Raw genomic sequence first — 18,629 nt, 5'->3', positions numbered from 1 at the left:
CTATCCCAGGGATGCCCAACATAACAGTTATAATGATTGAGGGCTACTTCCTCATGGGAAATACATGCAGGCACCCGCTATAGACCCTGGACCTCTGAACCTTTGTCTCCACTTAACAAGACATAAGGAGACCAGGGATAGTGTATGTGTTTGTGTGTCTGTGTGTGATGGTGTTGACAAATACAGAAGGTGTGCTTAATAGAGCCACCCGAGAGGAGAGGTGGTAATGGCTCCTAATTGGCAGACTTTGATCACCCATATGTTTCCCTTCTTAGGTAGCTGCAGTCTAATAAAGATAATCTCTTCAGAAAAACAAATCTGAGGGGTAAAAGCATGAAAGAGAGACTCATCTCAGTCTTCAAAGTGAAGGAGCCAAGGGCATTATTTTTACATTAGTGGCTAGTTACAGTAGATTGACCAGGGAATGGTGGCAGTCATTAGGAGCTAATCACATTCTTTTGAAACCAAAATTGCCACCTCGTTATACTCCTCTATTATCAATCTCTGGCTCCCTTTTCTTGTTCTTTCTCCTTAAAGTGTGAAGCCCTACTTTTGCATTCCCCTCTGAGTGTAGAACTATTTCCTACTCTTCCCTGTGTTCCTTTCCCAAGGCAGTCACTTAATTTTTGTTCAAAAATGTGTTTGAGGATGTCCTTGTCCCTGGAGAGCTGAGCCTTGGGTATTCACAACATCCTCAAAAGTCAAGTTTGAAAAGGTCTTTTGAGAAAAAAAATAACTTAGATTATTGTATAACCTCAGGAAGTGAGGTCTGGAGGCAGGAAAGTAGTTGCTCAGCAACATAGGAGACTGCATTTCTCCTGCATGCACCTCCTTCCTCTGTGGGCATCTGAGGCTAGGTTCTGTATCAGGTTCTAGAGATGATGGCACTAGATGCAAATGATGCTATTTCATGAACCGAGTTCACTGTGGGGAGAGGCAGACGCCATGCAGACAAAATAAGTGATTACTGTTTGTAATGTGTGCTTTGAAGGCAACGAGCAGGGTGCATAGGGAGACAGTAACCAGAGATAAAGAACAACTCAAATAGAGAGGTTTGGGCAGGATTGTTTGAAAAGGTAGCACTTGATAAGGAGAAAAGCAGACCTTGATACTGGCAAGCTGGCCTGGCACTCACAGCTGAGCCCCAGGGCTCTTCTGATGAGCATAAAAGATTTCACAGAAACCAGTGTGAGACAAGAGCCCTTCTAGATGTCCTGATGTGAAGGGACAATTACAAGGCCTTTCTTCAGTCACATCTAAACACAGACAAAAATATGAGCATTGTTCATGACCACAAAGAAAATGGCTAACCATCGCTCAATCCCAGTTGACAGGCATGCCCACTGCCTTTCTGCTAGCTACATTCTTTTCTCGGTTAAGATGTATCAAACTGTCCAATAACACCACATCTAGCAGCCAATCTGGAGCTTGCTTAAAAGCATCTATAATTTCACTGAGCACAGCCCACATTCTTGAACCCTTTCTAACATCCTTTTCCTGAGAAACTCAACCCTCTCCATACTGTATAGTGATTTCTTCCAAATTGAAGCATTTAAAGTTGGAAAAAAGATCTTTAAGATTCGGGAAGTAAACTTTACAAGGCTTAAGGAGAAAACATCTCACATGTCTTAGGAAGTTTCTGAAACTTAGAGAATTCACAAAGCCCTTCTCCAAAGTTATATAAGCAATAATAGCTGCTGGAGGAGAAGATTCTCTACCCAGCCAAGCTGGCTGTAACTCCTATGGGGAAAACTAGGAATGGAGCTTTTGTGAGTCTGAACCCTGCAATGTGGACTTCTCCTTTTTTTTATGATACAGTTGCCTTTGGGTCATACATGTTCCTGTATGTAAACCTTCACCCATACCCCCATAAGTAACCTCAATAAACTTATTGGTTCACTAAGCTAGACTTGCCGTTATCATTTCTTTGGTCTATTGTTAGTTATCTACTTAGGATTAATAAATTTGTTCATGTGTCCCTAGGAAAAGTCACACAGCACCTGAACTATTCAATAATCCCAACTTCCTTAACACTGTATGCTACCGCTAGTCTTTGGATGACATATTTGATCTCAAACTAAATGATAGGCATAAATGATGTCAGCCATGGCAAGAGCTAGGTGGAGTATTCCAGGCTAAAGGAAGAGCAAGTGCAAAGGCCCTGAGGTGGAATGAGCTTATAGTATTCTAGAACTTGAGGGAGGTTCTCCTGAGCACAAATAACAAGAGGTATACAACCTATAGATCAGTGGCACATAGGTAGGTGTGGCTCGGTGAAGGTCCTACAGATCACAGGCAGAATGTGAGTTTAACTCAGTCAATAGGAATGCTTTGGAAGGAAGCATAGCCATTGTCACATGGTGATACAAGCAGAATGCACTTGTCACTGGAGCCTTCCCTTCACATTTGTTGACAGGCCTGATGGATTTTATGATGAAATGATTATTGGTGCCTACCCTAGGTGCTCTTCCCTTGCCTCATCTGCCAAGCCACAGTCTCAGTGGGAGGCTCAGACCACATGATCACAGACCATCCCTTCTTAGGCTCTGTCCCACTAACTTAGTCCATAAGTCTGAGTGACCTGCCTGTGTTTCCCTGCTTGGTGTTTTAAGTCCCTCTTAGAAGCAAGAATTATCCCTAATGATTGCTTGGCTAATTTTTTTCCTTCTACCAGTTAGATTAGTCCAACAAGCTGAGAGGGTCCTTTATAATGCTTTTAATTCTTCTCTGGACCCAAGCCCCAAATAGTGAGACCTCAGAACATGGTTTCAGAGAAGAGCTCCCTTCCAATCCTGTGCTGAGGTGCTCTAGTCCACTTCATTTACTCACAGCCCCACTAACCCAGCGGCTTCTGTCAGCACTGAGCCCTTCCTTTATTTCCCTTGGCTTTCCTGTATCCCAGGAGATAATTGGATGTGAAATGCCCTGAGGTGCAGCAAAACCAAGCCCCAGGATTGCTGATCAGCCAGTTCCTGGATGATGCTTCAGGGCACAGCTCAGAGCCTGTCTCCTCCAAAACCAGTTCAGCCCATCAGGATTTCTCCCTGTTCCCACTGTATTCTATAGAAGGAAACTTCCAGAATCCTCACCAAGGAAGGAACCATTTTAGTAGGGGCTGTCATTCGCCTTTCTTGTCAAGAACTACTTTGAGCATACTAACTATGCACGTGAATGGGGGAAAGGCAGAAAGGCAAGCTGACTATGGTGCCTGAGTATTTTCACCGGAAGTCATTGTCATTTTCCCATTTAATACTCAGTGACATTTCTGGAAGATAAGGCAATAATACACTCTTCATGTGAGAGGAGGGGTGGGGTAGAGCCTACAGGAGCAGGAAGAACAGTTTTGTTACTTTCTCTTAGGGATCCTGGTCCCATTGGTGCTTACACCCTTCTATGCATTCGTTAAAACACAGCATGGACATTCTCGAAATGAAAATATAAATTATTGAATATGAAAAATGAAGAAACATGTTCCACAGAGCTTTGTGACAATTAGTAATTACCTGAGGTAATGCACACAACATCTGGACCAATGCCTGAGGCATAAGGTGGTTACAGACTATTTACATCCTCCTCCATACAAAGGTTGATGTTAGGGCTTCGTAGCTTTCTCTCTGAATTTACTGTGTGCCTCCCACAAAAACATCTAAGTTATTGGTATAAGTATAAAGCTGGGGACTACTGGCAACACCTGTCTCAATTTTTCTCAAATCAAAAGGATTTTGGGGATACAGGTCTTCAGTTTTTAAGATGGGGGGATCTCTGGGAAGCTGGGGTGAGTTGAGTTTTAGGTAAGATATAGGCTCCAGGTAGTGGAGAATTCCGTTATCTATTGCAAGTCTAAATTGTACTCTCAGTCCATTCACAGACTCATTTAATACTTTATCTACTGAAGTCTGAGGGAGCTTATGAGATAATAGGGGCCACTATGGTCAGCTGTGCAAGTGGGGGACAACACAGGAGCAATAGCTCTAAGGAAGAGTGTGTTGTGACAGTGTAGTTTTCTATATATCAGCACTATGAACATTTTTTGAAGGTGACAGTTAAATATCTGGAGGAGGCTACACCTTCTGTTGTTTCTCTCTGAGGTTCTGTGTGAGTTAGTGGTGGCCTTGGCAGAGGCTGAACTGTTAACAAACGCTACCCAGTCTGGGCTGAAAAGCATATGCCTTGGGGATTATAAATGTGGATGGAGAAGGCAGGAGAGGATGACTGATGATGGCTACTCAGAATGGCATCAGGAGAACAAATATTATTGCATACCATGTCACTAAATAGACAGTAATTTATGAATTTTGCTGGTGAAGCTAAGTAGGAAATCAGATTATTGCAAAGATGCAGGTATTCATCTGTCATGGGAACTCTTGGATCAAGTCAGAGTGGTTGAGTGTGTGTCTGTGTGTAGAGTCATAAAACATTCTTTAAAAGGCCCAATTACAACCTGCATGTAGGAGATTGAGGCAAGGAGGATCGAGAGTTCGAAGCCAGCCTGGGTTATCCAGTGGGATCTGATCTTCAAGTTCCATGAAAGGACATGGGCTAGGGAGATAGCTAAATTGGTAGAGTGCTTACTGCTCAAACAGTAAGACCCAACAGAGGACCCAAGTTCAACCCTTAGAACCCATGTAAAAATAAGCTGGCCGTGGTAAGCTTATATTTTCAGTGCTGGACACACAGAGACAAATAGATCTCTGGCGCTTGATGGTCTGATGATGAATGAAATCACTAAGTTCCACACTAGTGAGAAACTGTCTCAAGAAAGAAGGTGGAAATACATATTGAGGAATAACACCTAAAAGGCTAACCCCTGGTTTCCATAGGCTTGCAAGCACATGCACATAAACCTGCACAAAATGTGTGTACTTAGACATGCACACACATGCATGGGTATGTGCACACACACACACACACACACACACCAAAGTTTAAAAGCCCCACAGATTTCTTTCAGAAAACAATTGTTATGACAGTGGCTCTCAAACTTTGGTAGGCATCCAGATTTTCCAAGGAAGTGGCTACTGCAGAGCCCCAGAGCTGTCAGGTTCAAAAGAACACAGACACATGGCTATCTACCGTGTCTATTAGCATACCAAAGTGCCTGCTGGTCTCCAGGCTCTCTCAGCATCACGGACACCTGTTGAAGAGTCCGTGCTGGCATCCTGGCTCTTCTCACCCAATTCCTATTCTGAACTTCTCCAGTGGATGGGATTCCTTCCCACAGCTTCTCATTCCCATATAATTCTGCCATTTCAGCTACAAGTTCTCTCTCTTTTTTTCTGTCTTCCTCTCTTGGCTCTCTCTGTCCCTCTCTCTTTTCTCCCCCTCCACCCTCCCCTCTCCTGCCTCCATTCCTCTTATGGCCTGATCCAGTCTGCTGGCCACGTTCACTTTACTACTTTCTCTCCCTGCTCCAGACTCCTCCAGGTTCTCTGGTTTTACTTTCTCTAGTATCTACAGTAAAAACTGTCCCCTCAACCATACCATGTCCTCAGTTGATAGACTAGCTATCTGACATCAGTGACCCTATGCCTCAGTGTTCTCTCTTAACTCTAGCTGCTTCTGACATACATTAAAGCTTGAGAACTGTTGTAGGCAGCATGGAGAAGTAGGTGCATATAGCAAATGCCCTGGGGGAGAGGGAGCCTCAGCCTCCGAGTTAAAGGCTGACGCTCCACTCATCATGAGGGACCACCCACACAGGTGAAGATCTTTCTGCATTGCTTTCTTTCTATAAGACATAGTATCTTTTTCTTGAGGTGAGCTATTCTTTTAAAAATTATTTTCTTATGTTTAATTGACACATCCTAATTATGTATACCTATGGAGTATCCACTGACAGTTCAATACATCTATAACAATGCATAATGATCAGATTGGGAAATTAGCATATCTGTCACCTCAGACAGATGCCATTTCTTTCTGTTGGGAATATTCAAAACCTTCAGTAGCTATTCTGAAATATACAATCAACTGTTGTCAAAACAGTCACACTACTGTAGATTTTAAAACTGTTCTTCCTTTCCAACTGTGCCCAAATACCCACAAACCATCCCCTCTCCATCTTTCTGTCCTCCAAACCCTTCCCAGGTTCTAGTAACCACTGCTCTGCTCTCTACTTCCTTAAAACCAGTATTTTAGTTTCTACATTTAGGTGAGACCATATGCTATCTGTCTTTCTAGGCCTGACTTATTTCACTTCAAGTAATAGTCTCCTGTTCCTGCATATTACTACAAATGACAGTCTCTTTTATATGGATGAATATTTCATTGAGTATGCATACCACATTTTTTTATCATTTATCTGCCAACGAACCCCCTAGGCTGATTCCATATCTTAGCTATTGTGATCGAAGATGTCTGTTCTATATATTGATTTAAATTCCTTTGAAGTCTAACTCAATGTAGAACCATTGTATTATATGGTAGTACATTTCTAGCTATTTAAAGATCCTCTATACTGTTTTTCATAATGGCTGTGCTTATTTATTACATGTCCACCAGCAATATATGGGTCCCCCATATTTATGTGCATAAATGTTTTGCTTACATGTATGTGTATCATATCCATGCCTGGTACCCTCAGAAGTCAGAAGAGGGCATCAGATGCTCTGGAACTAGAGGTTATGTGGTTGTAGGGAATTGAGCTCAGGTGCTCTGTAAGATTAGTAAGAGTTCTTAACTGCCAAGATAGCTCTCCACCCCCACCTCTGTTTCCTGCCATTTGATAACGGTAATTCTAACTGGGGTGGGCTAATTGATTATTTTGGTTTTGATTTGCATTTTGAATACAACTATTGTTAATTGTTTAAATTTTTCCAGTACTTCCTAATACAATTAAATATTTCATGTTTGTATGTTACTTTTCAGATGTTTAAAAGGGAGAAGCATGAGACTTTGTCCTTATTTTCAATCCCAGTGGAAAAGCTTGTACTATAGTCTCCTTATCCTTCCAGCTCCAAGCTGGGAGATGTTGTCTCTGTCCATCCCCAAGCCCCTGGTCTCATTTCTGGGCCAACAACTCTTTCCTAAACATCAGGGTTAGAAGGGATGAACTGTGGGAGATGATGATTATAACCTTGTTTATTCTGGTAGTGGGGACAGAGTAACAGCTCAGGGGTGAGAAATAGGTACTGTTTTTCCAGAGGACTCAAGCGCAGTTTCCAGTACTTAAGTCAGGGAACTCTCAACCATTGACTACTCTAGTTCCAGAGGATCTGATGCCCTCTTCTGGCCTCCACAGGCATGGCACAGACATACACAGGCACACATGCATATGCTTACACCCACAGACATATACACAGACACCTAACACACACACACACACACTCACACTGTCTACATAGTTTATCTCATAGTCTAATTTGCATCAGCTTAGTGTCAGCTTTTACGATACTTCTTATTTATCTTAGAAACACATAAGAAGCCCAAATAAAGTAGTAACAATGCCAGTAATAACCACCTGCCTCTTTCCTACCCTGCTTACATCCATGTGCCAAGAAAGCAGTGGTCCTCAAACTGTAGGTCACAACTCCTTTGGGGGGGTCCCATATAGGATATTTATATTATAATTCATAATTATAGCAAGATTACAGTTATTAAGTAGCAACAAAAATAATGTTACAGTTGGGGGTCACCACCACACGAGGAACTAAAGGCTCATAGAATTAGGAAACTTGAGGACCACTGCTCTGAAGCATTTTAACTGGAGTTAAGCTATGGAATTCTCTTCTGTGGTGAAGTCATGGGCTTTGTTAACATGGGGTCTTCATTTCTTCTGGTTAGCTATCTCCAGTGTCTGAAATAGCACAAAGCACACCATTGGTATTCAGTTTGTGCTTCTGACCAGATGAGTGATTAGAAAAGGCCATATACTATCAGACTTAAAAATCACTGCAAAATCAACCAAATATTTCACAGAAGATGGAACTAGGATTCAGTCAGGAAAGTCTTTCTAAGACTACTCAGGTCTTGATTCTTAGTTTCAGAACTTTTCTACAGAATCCTATAGGAATCACGCAGTCAGTTGGGAAGGTTTCTGTATCAAACAAACAAATCCCATCAGCTATGCTATGAACATTATTATAAGTTGAATGATAAAAATAGAAAAAAGAGACTGAGTTTACATCGTTGACCTGCATGAGCTTTCCCCATGTTTGACACTACATGGGTTCAATGTCTTTTGGCCGCTTCCAGGATCTGGCTCATTTTCTTCCTGTTTTAACCCTGCCAGGAGAGTGAGACGAACAGGTGGGAGCCTGGCTCTTCCATTTGGGTCATTATGATTTTGCAGAGTAGAAGAATGACCATGTTTCCCCATTTATGACTTGAGCATCTGCCACTAATCCCTCATGCTTGTCCCCAGAACCTCTTTCATCTATAAATCAAGGAACTGGACCAAGGTCCCCTCCCAGGAACAAGATGTCCTGTTAATCTGTTACCAGTGTGTACTAGGGTGAACTCTTTCCATCCTCAGGAAACTGCCACTGCCATGGTTATGCTCCATTAGGAGGCTGCCTGTCTGACATCACCCACAGATGACTAAGCAAGATGGCCTCTCCCCTCAAAAGCCGTGCACATGATGCATCCAGCCAGAGCTGGAAAATGAACACATGTTTGCTCTTCATTAGATGGCTTCATATTCCACACAGCTGTTCCTTGTTCCCTTAAATAGTCTTAATGGAGCTGTGATAACCAGACACCTTCTGGTCGCCCTACTGGGCTCATTCCATTCATTACAGTGACAGGCTGTCTGGGTTGGATGGAGATTAACATGCTTCTCTTCTTTGTATCACAAAGTCACCTCTTCCTGTTCTCCCTCATCTTCCCCAAACCTGCTACCCTTTTGTTCATCTGGTTACATGGCACAGAGACAACCGTGCTCTCTAGCTAACGGCTGTTCACATTTTCTGACATACTGTGGAGTCTTTTGTTTGTTTATTCTTAAAGAGAAAAAGTGGGATCATCTTGGCGAGGGTTAGGAGAATGAGGAGGAAGAGGCTCTGTAGCTCATGACTGTATCATGGTCTTTGATTGAAAGTAGCTGTGTTCTATCACAGGCAGATTTGAGTGCTAGACAATAAAGCAGGCATTGTGATGGTCTGTGGACACAGCTATAGCCCACACTGGAAATTCTAAGGCTTTCTTGAGGCTACTGACTCGTCATTTTTTAAAGTATATTTTAATCAACTAGAAAGCTTGTTGAACACTGATCTCTGGTCCCACCACAGTACATTTTGTTTTAATTGGTCTAAAATATGGCCAGTGCACTGGTGCTTTGAAATTTTTTTCCCAGGTAATTCTAACCTGAAGCCAAGATTAAAAATCTCAGCAGAGAACGGGATATGCATGGCAGGTGAAGTTAATTTGCCTTAGTCCTTCTTGAGTTCTTTGAACTATGGTTAATCAACTAGATCCTGTGATGTAACAATGGGGGAGGGAGCTGCAGAGACTTCTGTGGGAAGCAAACCCAATTAGTCTAGCCAATAAGTTCTTATTTTGACTCTTAAAATATTAGCTACAAATGGGGTATTGGATCACTCTGATCAACTATTCGTTCTCAATGCTTAAGGACAGAAATGAAACCCAGAGGCAAGGAATGGCTTGCTGTCGGTCACCTACATGTTTATGAAAATGGTAGGATATCAATTCAGGCATTTGACTCACAGTGAAGGACAATCTATGGATTACTTCAAGTAGTAGAACTTAAAGGATGGATATTGAGAGACATGTTCCCACATCAAAGAGAACAAGTTGACTTTATAGCTTTACATACTGTGTGTATGTTGCGCATAATATTTATAAAACGGCGCCCAGACCAGGCTGTTCCCAGGCAGTCCCACAATGTGTGTGTGTGTGTGTGTGTGTGTGTGTGTGTGTGTGTGTGTGGTGTGTGAGAGAGAGGGGGGAAGGGAAAGAGAGAGCAAGAGGGAGGGAGGGAGGGAGGGAGAGAGAGAGAGAGAGAGAGAGAGAGAGAGAGAGAGAGAGAGAGAGATATCTGGGCTCTGGGTCCAGCCTCCAGGTTTGAGCCATGAAGTCCCATCTTTCTAAAGAATGATTGCTCTGGTTGTTTACTTGCCTCTAGTATCTCTTCTTTGATAGAAAATTGTAAGTAAAAATCTACTTTGAAAATTTCAGCTCCCTCTATAGTCCCCATGACCCCTGAAATAAAATCCAGATTCCTTAGTGTGTGAACTATTAACCCATTCCTGGACATGTAGTTGCTACAACTACAGGCCCAACTCCCATTGTGTGCCCTCCTAGGTTTTATATATTAAGTTAACTTATGGTACCTCTAACTCAAGTCACTTTCTACTCATGCATGACATCACTTGTTGCTCTCTCTCTAGAACATTCTTCTATATTTTCACTTACCATTCTTATTTCTTTACATTTGGTTGAGCCTTGTATACTTATAAAAATCACTAAAAATTGTACTGTCAGGCTAGGCTGAATATCCCCTCTCTACATGGGTCGCTATAATTCTGGGTATTCTTTTATTATAACATTTTATCCACATAATGCATATTGCAATTAAAATTATTAACCCATAAGGTCATCTTTATCATAACCTCAGGTTTGATAGATAGGGTCATGGTTACTGCATCTCCTTCGTCCCCACAGCTATGTCCAGTGAATAGCCTATGGAAAGTACTCTATGACTTCCTGAAGTGGGACAGTTAAAAGGCTAAGTCAAGGTTCTTGTCTGTGTTGACACATCTGAGGACCTCATGTGGAATTATGACTTTACAATTACCAATGTTTTCTTTATAGCCTGGGCTTCTTTCTCAAGATAAAATCCTTATGGCTACTGCTCTTTTGGAGACTGCAAACTGAGTTCAATTTGCTCCAGACTGGACTTCCCTGAACCTTCGCATCACCGTGGCAACTCTATCTTTCCTGTGGTTCACATAAGAGCTTCAGAGTCATTCTTGATACCTTTCCTTTACATAGACACTATATATTAAGAAATCCTATTGGCTCTATCTTTATAACATATTCAGAATCCAACCATTTCTTATGGACTCCTCTGCTGGCCCTGGCCAGAGTCACCATTGTCCCATCTGGGTTACTACATCACTGGCTCTAACCTGCCTCCCCAGGTCCCATTCTCAAAACAGTAACTAGAATGAGTTTTTAAACTAAAATCAGACTATTGGCATTTGTAGCTCTCAAAACTCTGTAGTAAGTTTTCGGCTCATTCAGTGTAAAAGCCAAACTCTTTATCCTGGCCTGTGATGTATGAAAGTACCAGGTCCCTCTTTATTTCTCCAATCTGATTATTTCATTCTTAGCACATGTTCATTATACATTGGTCAGCTTTCTTTACTCCTCTTTGCACATGCCACTATATTATCATCTTGCTATGGAAATCCTTCCTTCCTAATCTGTCCTTCCTAAGGACTATCCTTTTACTTTAATTGATGTTGGACCTGCCTGCATGTCTCAGCCTGGATTATTCTATTCTTGACCTTGTACCACTTTCTCTTTGTCTAGAAGACCATATCACCCTGAAATCATATTATCTACTATATTATGTGCTCTCCTAGAGCTGGCAAGTGGTCCTTCTATGAAGAAGTGGAGTCTAATTCCCCTCCATACTAGAAGGAGGGTAGCTTTTTCTTTGCTCATATACAATGCAATGTGACATCAAAGTCTAGGCCACCAACATTATGCAATATTTTAACCTTGTTAGATAGGAGGCTTACCTTTGGAGCTGGAGCCACCATATAAAAAGTCCAACTGTTTGGAAGTTACCATTCTTCCAGGAATCCTAGGCTACTCAGGAGGTTGCTTAAAGGGATTCCAATGGGAAACCACCAGTGAGATCTCAGATGATGTCTACATCTGTTATTAGACATCAGAATTAAGACGATGTAGATTATTTCAGCCCCTAGCCCTGGAGCTTTGCATTACAGAGAAGAAATCACTGTACCTTTTGGTCATTGTTCAAATTCCAAACCACAGAGCCAATTATTGTGATAAATCAATCATTTTCTGTTGCTCATATTTGAGGTAGTTTGTAAAACAGCAAACAGCGAATGATTTATTTTTTTAAGCCTGAGTTTATTTTCTATTTCCCTTGCTAGAATACATTCGTCATGAGGGTATGGGTTTGTTTCACTACTATTATATCCCAAATGCCTAGAGTACTCCTGGGTAAGAGTAAATACTCAATAAATATTTACTGAACGAGTTTGGGAGTGACTGTGCAGCTGCGTTGGTTTTAGAAGGCACAGCTTGCTAAAGCTGATGGTCTCTTAGATGTCAACTTGTCAAATCCATACATTGGTATGAAAAAATATAAAAGCAGAGAAGAATGGGAAGGTGACAGGCAAGGACATCACACAGCAGCTGTGTGACAGCAAAGCTGGAGGCTCAGGGTTTTATGTCTATGCTGAGTCTTGAAGCAGAGTTGTAATTCATGTTCAAGATGAAGATTCAAGAAATCATAGGAGCCTTATGATAAAAGAAAATCACAGTCACTTTCTAACAAGCTTGACTAGCACACCCTACAAAGTAAGATGTTTCAATTAATAGTCTTCTAATTAGCTCCTGGTTAATCATACAATGCTATTAACCAGAAGCAAGGCACACTAGCTGGCCTATTAATACAATTTGAATTAATTGAGGGTGAGGCTAGTCTCCTTAGAGATTTATGGTTGAGGCCCAAATGCTGGAATAACATATATTCTTCACTATAAAATAAGTTCCTTTCCATGCTAGAAAGTTTGGAAGATGATGACAGATATAAAGAAAAATTTAAAACCAACCCAACCCAACCCAACCCAACCCAACCAACTAACCAACCAACCAAATAACAACTAGCATACAGGGATGGATGCTTTAGAAGAAATATGCTGGTAAAAAAATGTACCAAAATGGTCAATTGCATCTGTATTTCTCTTCTTGAATTTTAGATTTAAAGTTCACAGAATAAGTAGTTTAGGCTTTGGCCATATATGTGTCTTTCTGATAAACAGCATAGTTTTCTTGATGCTATTTGAAACTTTAAGACAAATTATAATAACTAAGGGCTCATCCAACTACAATAACATTGGGCATGCCTTTATAAGCAATACATCGTTTCCTGAGGTATTTGCTCTACAAACAGATCTGCGCACATGCATCAGTGCACATACAATGCTCAGGACCATTCTTACTTTTAAGAAATAAGACTCAGATGTGCTGAGAGCATTATTTGTAACTCTTGTTCCAATATTCCTCCAAAATTGTTAGTCTTGTAACTATCCTGGCAGGAGAGAAGATATTTGAAAGAAAGATTTGTACTGTCCCTTTTCCTATTAGACTCCTGAAATGATGAGTCCCAGTGAATCTCAGGCTAGGGGCGGGGCAAGGGAAAGGCCAAATCAGCCTTGGTTCCAACTGCAGGAGAAGCTTGCCTCTGGGAAGACATATCAGAACACACTACGCTGGCAACTTAAATGAACATAGGCATACTTCCTGGCTTCTGTTTCATCTTTTTCTATTAAAGGGTAACAATGGTTTGGAAAAGGCCTCAACCAAGAGTCCTTTTCTCCTTGGTTTACAAAACCTGTGAACAAATCCATTTTCCATTATCAATTTGTGTCCTGATATTTTTAAAAAGAAGCAATGGGTTTTTGAATCTCAGAGGCTCATGTAATAGACTGAATTTACACACAAAAATGGTATTTGACTGAGACTGTATTTGAAATTAACTGCTGATTCCCCTGAGCTGGTAGTTACATCCACTGGTGTGAATGCTTTTGTTCTCAAAGTATTGCAAACACGGTCCCCTCCACTACTTTACACTCCTGCAAAGTTTTAAGAGCAGATAGGTCTTAGGAGTCAGTTAGGCACATGTGTTAGCTAATGAAGACTTTGAAAACTGAGATAGCAAAGTGATGTGTCAAGATCACACAGCTATCTGGACCACAAGTTTGGCATGATTTCATGTTCTACTATGATATCAGTAATTAGTACTCAGTAAGCCTGTCTAGGGATATAGTCTGAGGGATAAACTTAGTCTGAGGTGGTATGAGCTAAGGAGCTTTCACTGCATAAAGTGGAACTGAGCAAAATGTATCTGGACCATTACTACAAGTGAAAAGAAGAAAGAGGAGGAGGAGGAGGAGGAGGAGGAGGAGGAGAAGGAAGAGAAGGAGGAGAAGGAGAAGAAGAAGAAGGAGGAGGAGGAGGAGGAGGAGGAGAAAGAGGAGGAGGAGGAGAAAAAGTAAAGAGGTGGGGGGAAGCAGGGAATGAGGAAGGGAAACCCAGTGGGTACCATTTAGTACAGGGCACATAGAAGATGCTGAAGAGGTTTTTGGGGGAAAGAAGAGAGGGAGATAGAAAGGAAAAGGAAACAAAGGAAATTGCTGTAGCTGGACTCCACTGTCACTAAGAGAACAGCCACTTTTGGGGATGGGTTGGGGAAGAGAGAGTAAGCTGCTCTTTGCTGGAGGAAAACATCTTAATGGAATTTTCCTTTGTACTTTTCTTCTGTAAAGGTGAGATCTAGCAGGTAAGATTTGAAACAAAAGGAGTCAGACAAAGACAGCAGGAAAAGAAGTTGTTTTGTATAATAAAGCAAAGAAAATGTGGAGTCACACTGCGGGTGGTGCTTAAAAACGCTAAAGAAGACTCAGGATGGAGAGAAGACAGTTATTAGACCTTAAAGGGCCTGCATGGTGAGGAATCTATACCATAATAATGTTGGTCTAGGGCACTTCCCATATTTTGCTGCAATTGTCTGTCACTGCTCTCTACCCCCAGTGTCCACAATACACACACCAAACTCCTGAAATAACCACAACATGCATTCTTCATATCTTCTGTACTAGAGATGCTGGGAGTGAGGGGGTTGTGGGAGAAAAGGGATGACAATACAGGAGGAATGTGGGTGTAATGATAATGATTAAATTTAATGTCTGGGTCCTAGTTAAAATGTAATTTCTGATAAAGTGGGCCTGATGGGGCATTTTCACCGTGCTTCCAGGAATTGTTGTTGCTCATGGTCAAAGGCAAGACTTCAGTTCTCCATGTGTACCCCAGGAGCTATTGGGGAATCCCTCCCACATGCTAATCTCTTACCTCATATTCCTCCTTGAACCCGTAGCCCTGGCCTCTCTTCATCTGGGTGATGTGTTGAAGCAGGTCTGCCACCCGGATGGCAGGCTGGAATTGGTCCCGGGGGTAGCTCATCTCTACAGGGTCGCAAGTCCGGTAGGGGTGAGTCTGAATGGTGAGGGTGGGCTGAGACAGCTCCCCACGGCTGCCATCTGCTTCAAAGAAAAGAAGCAGGACAAACTATCACTTCAGGAATTTCATACTTTGTACCCCCACCCCCAGCTCCAGTGAGGCCACAGGAGGGCAGAGGACACTGCACTCTACTGTTCAGAAAAGTATAGAAAGACAAAAGACACTGCTTCCCTGACTTGGCCCTGTGCACAGATTTGAATGGTGAAATTACAAACCAGAGCTTGCAAAGATCCTTGGCTCATTTCAGCTTCAAGGGCTCATTATTGATTGCGTGAAGACAAAGGGACAGTTTAGTGACTATCCCTTGCCAGTCAATATCAGCCAATCCCAGAACCAGTAAGAAGGTAGGCTAAGTCTAGAGAGAAACTTCTTGTTTGGGAAGCTGTAGGTTGTCTTAGTTTCTTGTCTGCAGATAAGGATAGTCTCAGGTGCCAGGCCAGAAGATCCACCTGACTGCTTCTGGGTCTGTGTATATATGATCTGATTTCTCTCTTAGTTTGTTTCCTTTGTATTGTACACTGGGTGGAAGTATAGCTAGTCTTGTACTCCCAATAGGTAGCAGGCATTCTAATCCTCCGGACCCTCTCTGCAGCAATAGGCTCTGTAACAGATGCTACCTTCTTTCTACCATCTATATGTCCCCTTACTACCATTGACCCTGAAATGCCCCTGATCCTAATTTGTAGAGTTCTCTAAACTTCTTCCTTCATTCTCAGCAGCTATAGCTTTCATGGGCCTTCTATCCCACACCCCTTCATATAGCAATGAGGTTTTCTTTCAGTTGATAGTATCCACTGAGCATGCACAAAGCCCTGAATTTGGTCCCTGGCACTCCATAATACCTGATTCTCACATGCTTAATATTCTAGATATCCAAAATGGGGAAACAGAAGAATAAGAAGTTCAGTCATCCCAAACTAAATAGCAAGTTTGAAGCCATCTTTGACGATGTGAGCTCCTTCCTATCTTAAAAGAAAGTTAGATTTTTTTTCTCTCATAAAAAAATCTCTCTACACATTGAGCTGATTCAGGTACCTTCTGTTGTTTGGTCGCTCTGGAAACCATTTCTCTTTCCTAGAACTATCTATGTTTGGCATGTTTATATCCTCCCCAATACTCTGACAGGCTGTGCCCTGGGGCCATTCTGTTTGTACCATGTAAGAGATAAGGCCTTCCAGATGTGACAAATGATGGGTATATCCAGATGTTTTCAGACATTGAGACTCCCATGCAGACATCCATGAAGCCTGTGTTATATTCATTCCCTGAGAGACTTAGTGTATATTCCAGATTTTTCTGCAACTTGTCTTTTTAAAAGCCCTGTCCCCTTCAGCTTGTTTGTCTCCCCTGTTACAATAAGCCATCAAACAGGCTCTATGGGAAAACACAATCTGCTTCCATGTGATGATATCCAAATCAGTTCCTCACAGGATAGGAAACTGGAGGGATGTTTCTGGCCTACGGGATGACTGACTAGATACACTTGCCTAACTTCTTGTTGGCTTGGCTCTGTTCAGGGAAACCCCTCAGTTCTGGAGAATGGTCACCCCCATGTATCATCTGTGTCATGGATAAGTCAGGGACACACATTCTTCACTTTCCATCCTTCTGTCTGACCACACCTGTTATCATCTCCATGGGAGAACAAGTTAATGGATTTGATGAGCCTGTGCTTGAGACACTGATTGGGTCATACCTCATTAGTAGATGAAGTACCTGCATGTCTCCCATGGCTTCAGCGCGTCCTGCTTTAGTGCAATGAGTGGATAAGACAGAGCTGGCCTTTGGGAATTAGCCCAATCATCCAACAGAAATATAATGAGAATACAAGTTCATACGGAGGGAAGAAAGTTCAAAGTGAGATGCTAAAAAAAAAAATAAAATAAAATCTTTCTGGCTGCATTGAGAATAATACTCCCTAGTTCCCCACCCTTGGCTTGGTAATAAGTTGATACATCTTTACTAGCATTGATTGCATGTAATTCCTGGCACATATTGGGGTTGAGTCCCTGCTCTGTCATACCCTTGTAATTGTGAGTTAGATTTATGAGAGCTAACTCTGCACCAAGGATTTTCTTTAGGCAGATGCAATGTAGAAAGAAATGCAGTCCACACCCAAGACTTGAGGGTCTAGAAGGGAAAATAGGTAAGAGTCGGCTGACGCAAAAAGATTAGAGTCTGAGAGATGATGGTACATTTAGGTAAAAGCAGAGACATAGGTATAAGCAAAAGCTGTGGGACAATGCTGTGGCAGATGACAGGAAAAAGATCCAGAAGGGCTGAGAACACGAGGACTCAGGGTCAGTGTGAAGCCGTTGAAGGTTCTGCAGAAGAGTCCCACCTTTTAAAGACTCACACTCTTTCCCATAGGTGTCCCAGCTGTCATGGACTGGAGGTATCTTTCCGGTGAGCCTCACTCCTGTGATTGTATGGTAGGATTGGGGATGGAGATGAAGAGAGATCTGAGTGTGAGTTTCTAGATGCCACACTTCATGGTGACCTCAAGTCAACACCTAGAACCCATGTGTCCCACATAAACACCACCATGTGATTGTCACAGAAGTATGCCCTGCCCCCATCTTTTCTAAAGCACTCAGCGTGCAGGCTGCATGGGATACCAGCTGCCTGGCAGAGGCAGGCTTCCTGGGAGTTGACACCTGGCAAATCTTTGTGACATGCCAAACGTTCCCAAACTGAAAAGGCTATCAATATGGATATTTTCCCCTAAACACATTGCTAGACAGACTGTAAACTTAGTGTCAGCAAAACCAACAGTGGGTTGGAAAATAGATGCATTTGAAATGTAAGCACTTGTATTGCTGCAACATTTGTGATGATGCCGACACACTAATGATGCCAGGAGGACTTGGAACCAAGGGATTTTCAAGGTTTATTAATCCAGCTAGTTGGATGCTCTTTTCCAATGGATCTTACCTCACCTATTCTCTTATTAACCTTCGATAATGCAGAAGTGATGCCTTTTATCACGCCCCATTTCGCCAGACGCACTATGCTTAATTTTCCGTCATTAGGTTTAATGAAAACCCAATTTCACAACTCGCTTCTCTCAGGAACCTACAAGTAATGCTACGTTTTTTATCAGCACCAATTAAAAAGCGTTATGATGTTCCTATTCGAGAGGGGGCCTTAAAACTAATGTGTGAGTCTGCCGCAAATTCAACAAGGGCGCTGGAATTCACACACTGCCCATAAAATGTAACTCAAACCAGCTGGCCCAGGGAGAGGCCATTTTTCATTCTCCCTTCATTATCAGACCTTCCATTTTCATACTCTCCATTTATAGGTCTTGCATATTTATGGATCATGTAAATAATATTTGGGGTTTATTCTGTATTTCTTATGTAGCTACTGCCCGAGTCTGTGTATTGCCC

At 42.1% G+C, this 18,629-nt stretch overlaps 1 protein-coding gene across 1 annotated transcript in view; it reads right to left on the bottom strand.

Annotated features, from left to right (window-relative positions):
• LOC114638329 (receptor-type tyrosine-protein phosphatase T) overlaps positions 1-18,629 on the bottom strand; it is a gene marked incomplete at its 5' end in the record, with an annotated part of 162,875 nt that overhangs the window by 65,403 nt on the left and 78,843 nt on the right. Inside the window, one exon of the mRNA XM_028786753.1 lies at positions 15,070-15,260. Coding sequence (XP_028642586.1) covers positions 15,070-15,260 — 191 coding nt within the window. The remainder of the gene's footprint in view (positions 1-15,069; positions 15,261-18,629) is intronic.

The sequence above is a fragment of the Grammomys surdaster genome, unplaced genomic scaffold (assembly GCF_004785775.1).
Source record: "Grammomys surdaster isolate TR1022 unplaced genomic scaffold, NIH_TR_1.0 125574, whole genome shotgun sequence".
In the NCBI taxonomy this organism is placed as follows: domain Eukaryota; kingdom Metazoa; phylum Chordata; class Mammalia; order Rodentia; family Muridae; genus Grammomys; species Grammomys surdaster.
This window is presented reverse-complemented; position numbering and strand designations above follow the sequence as displayed.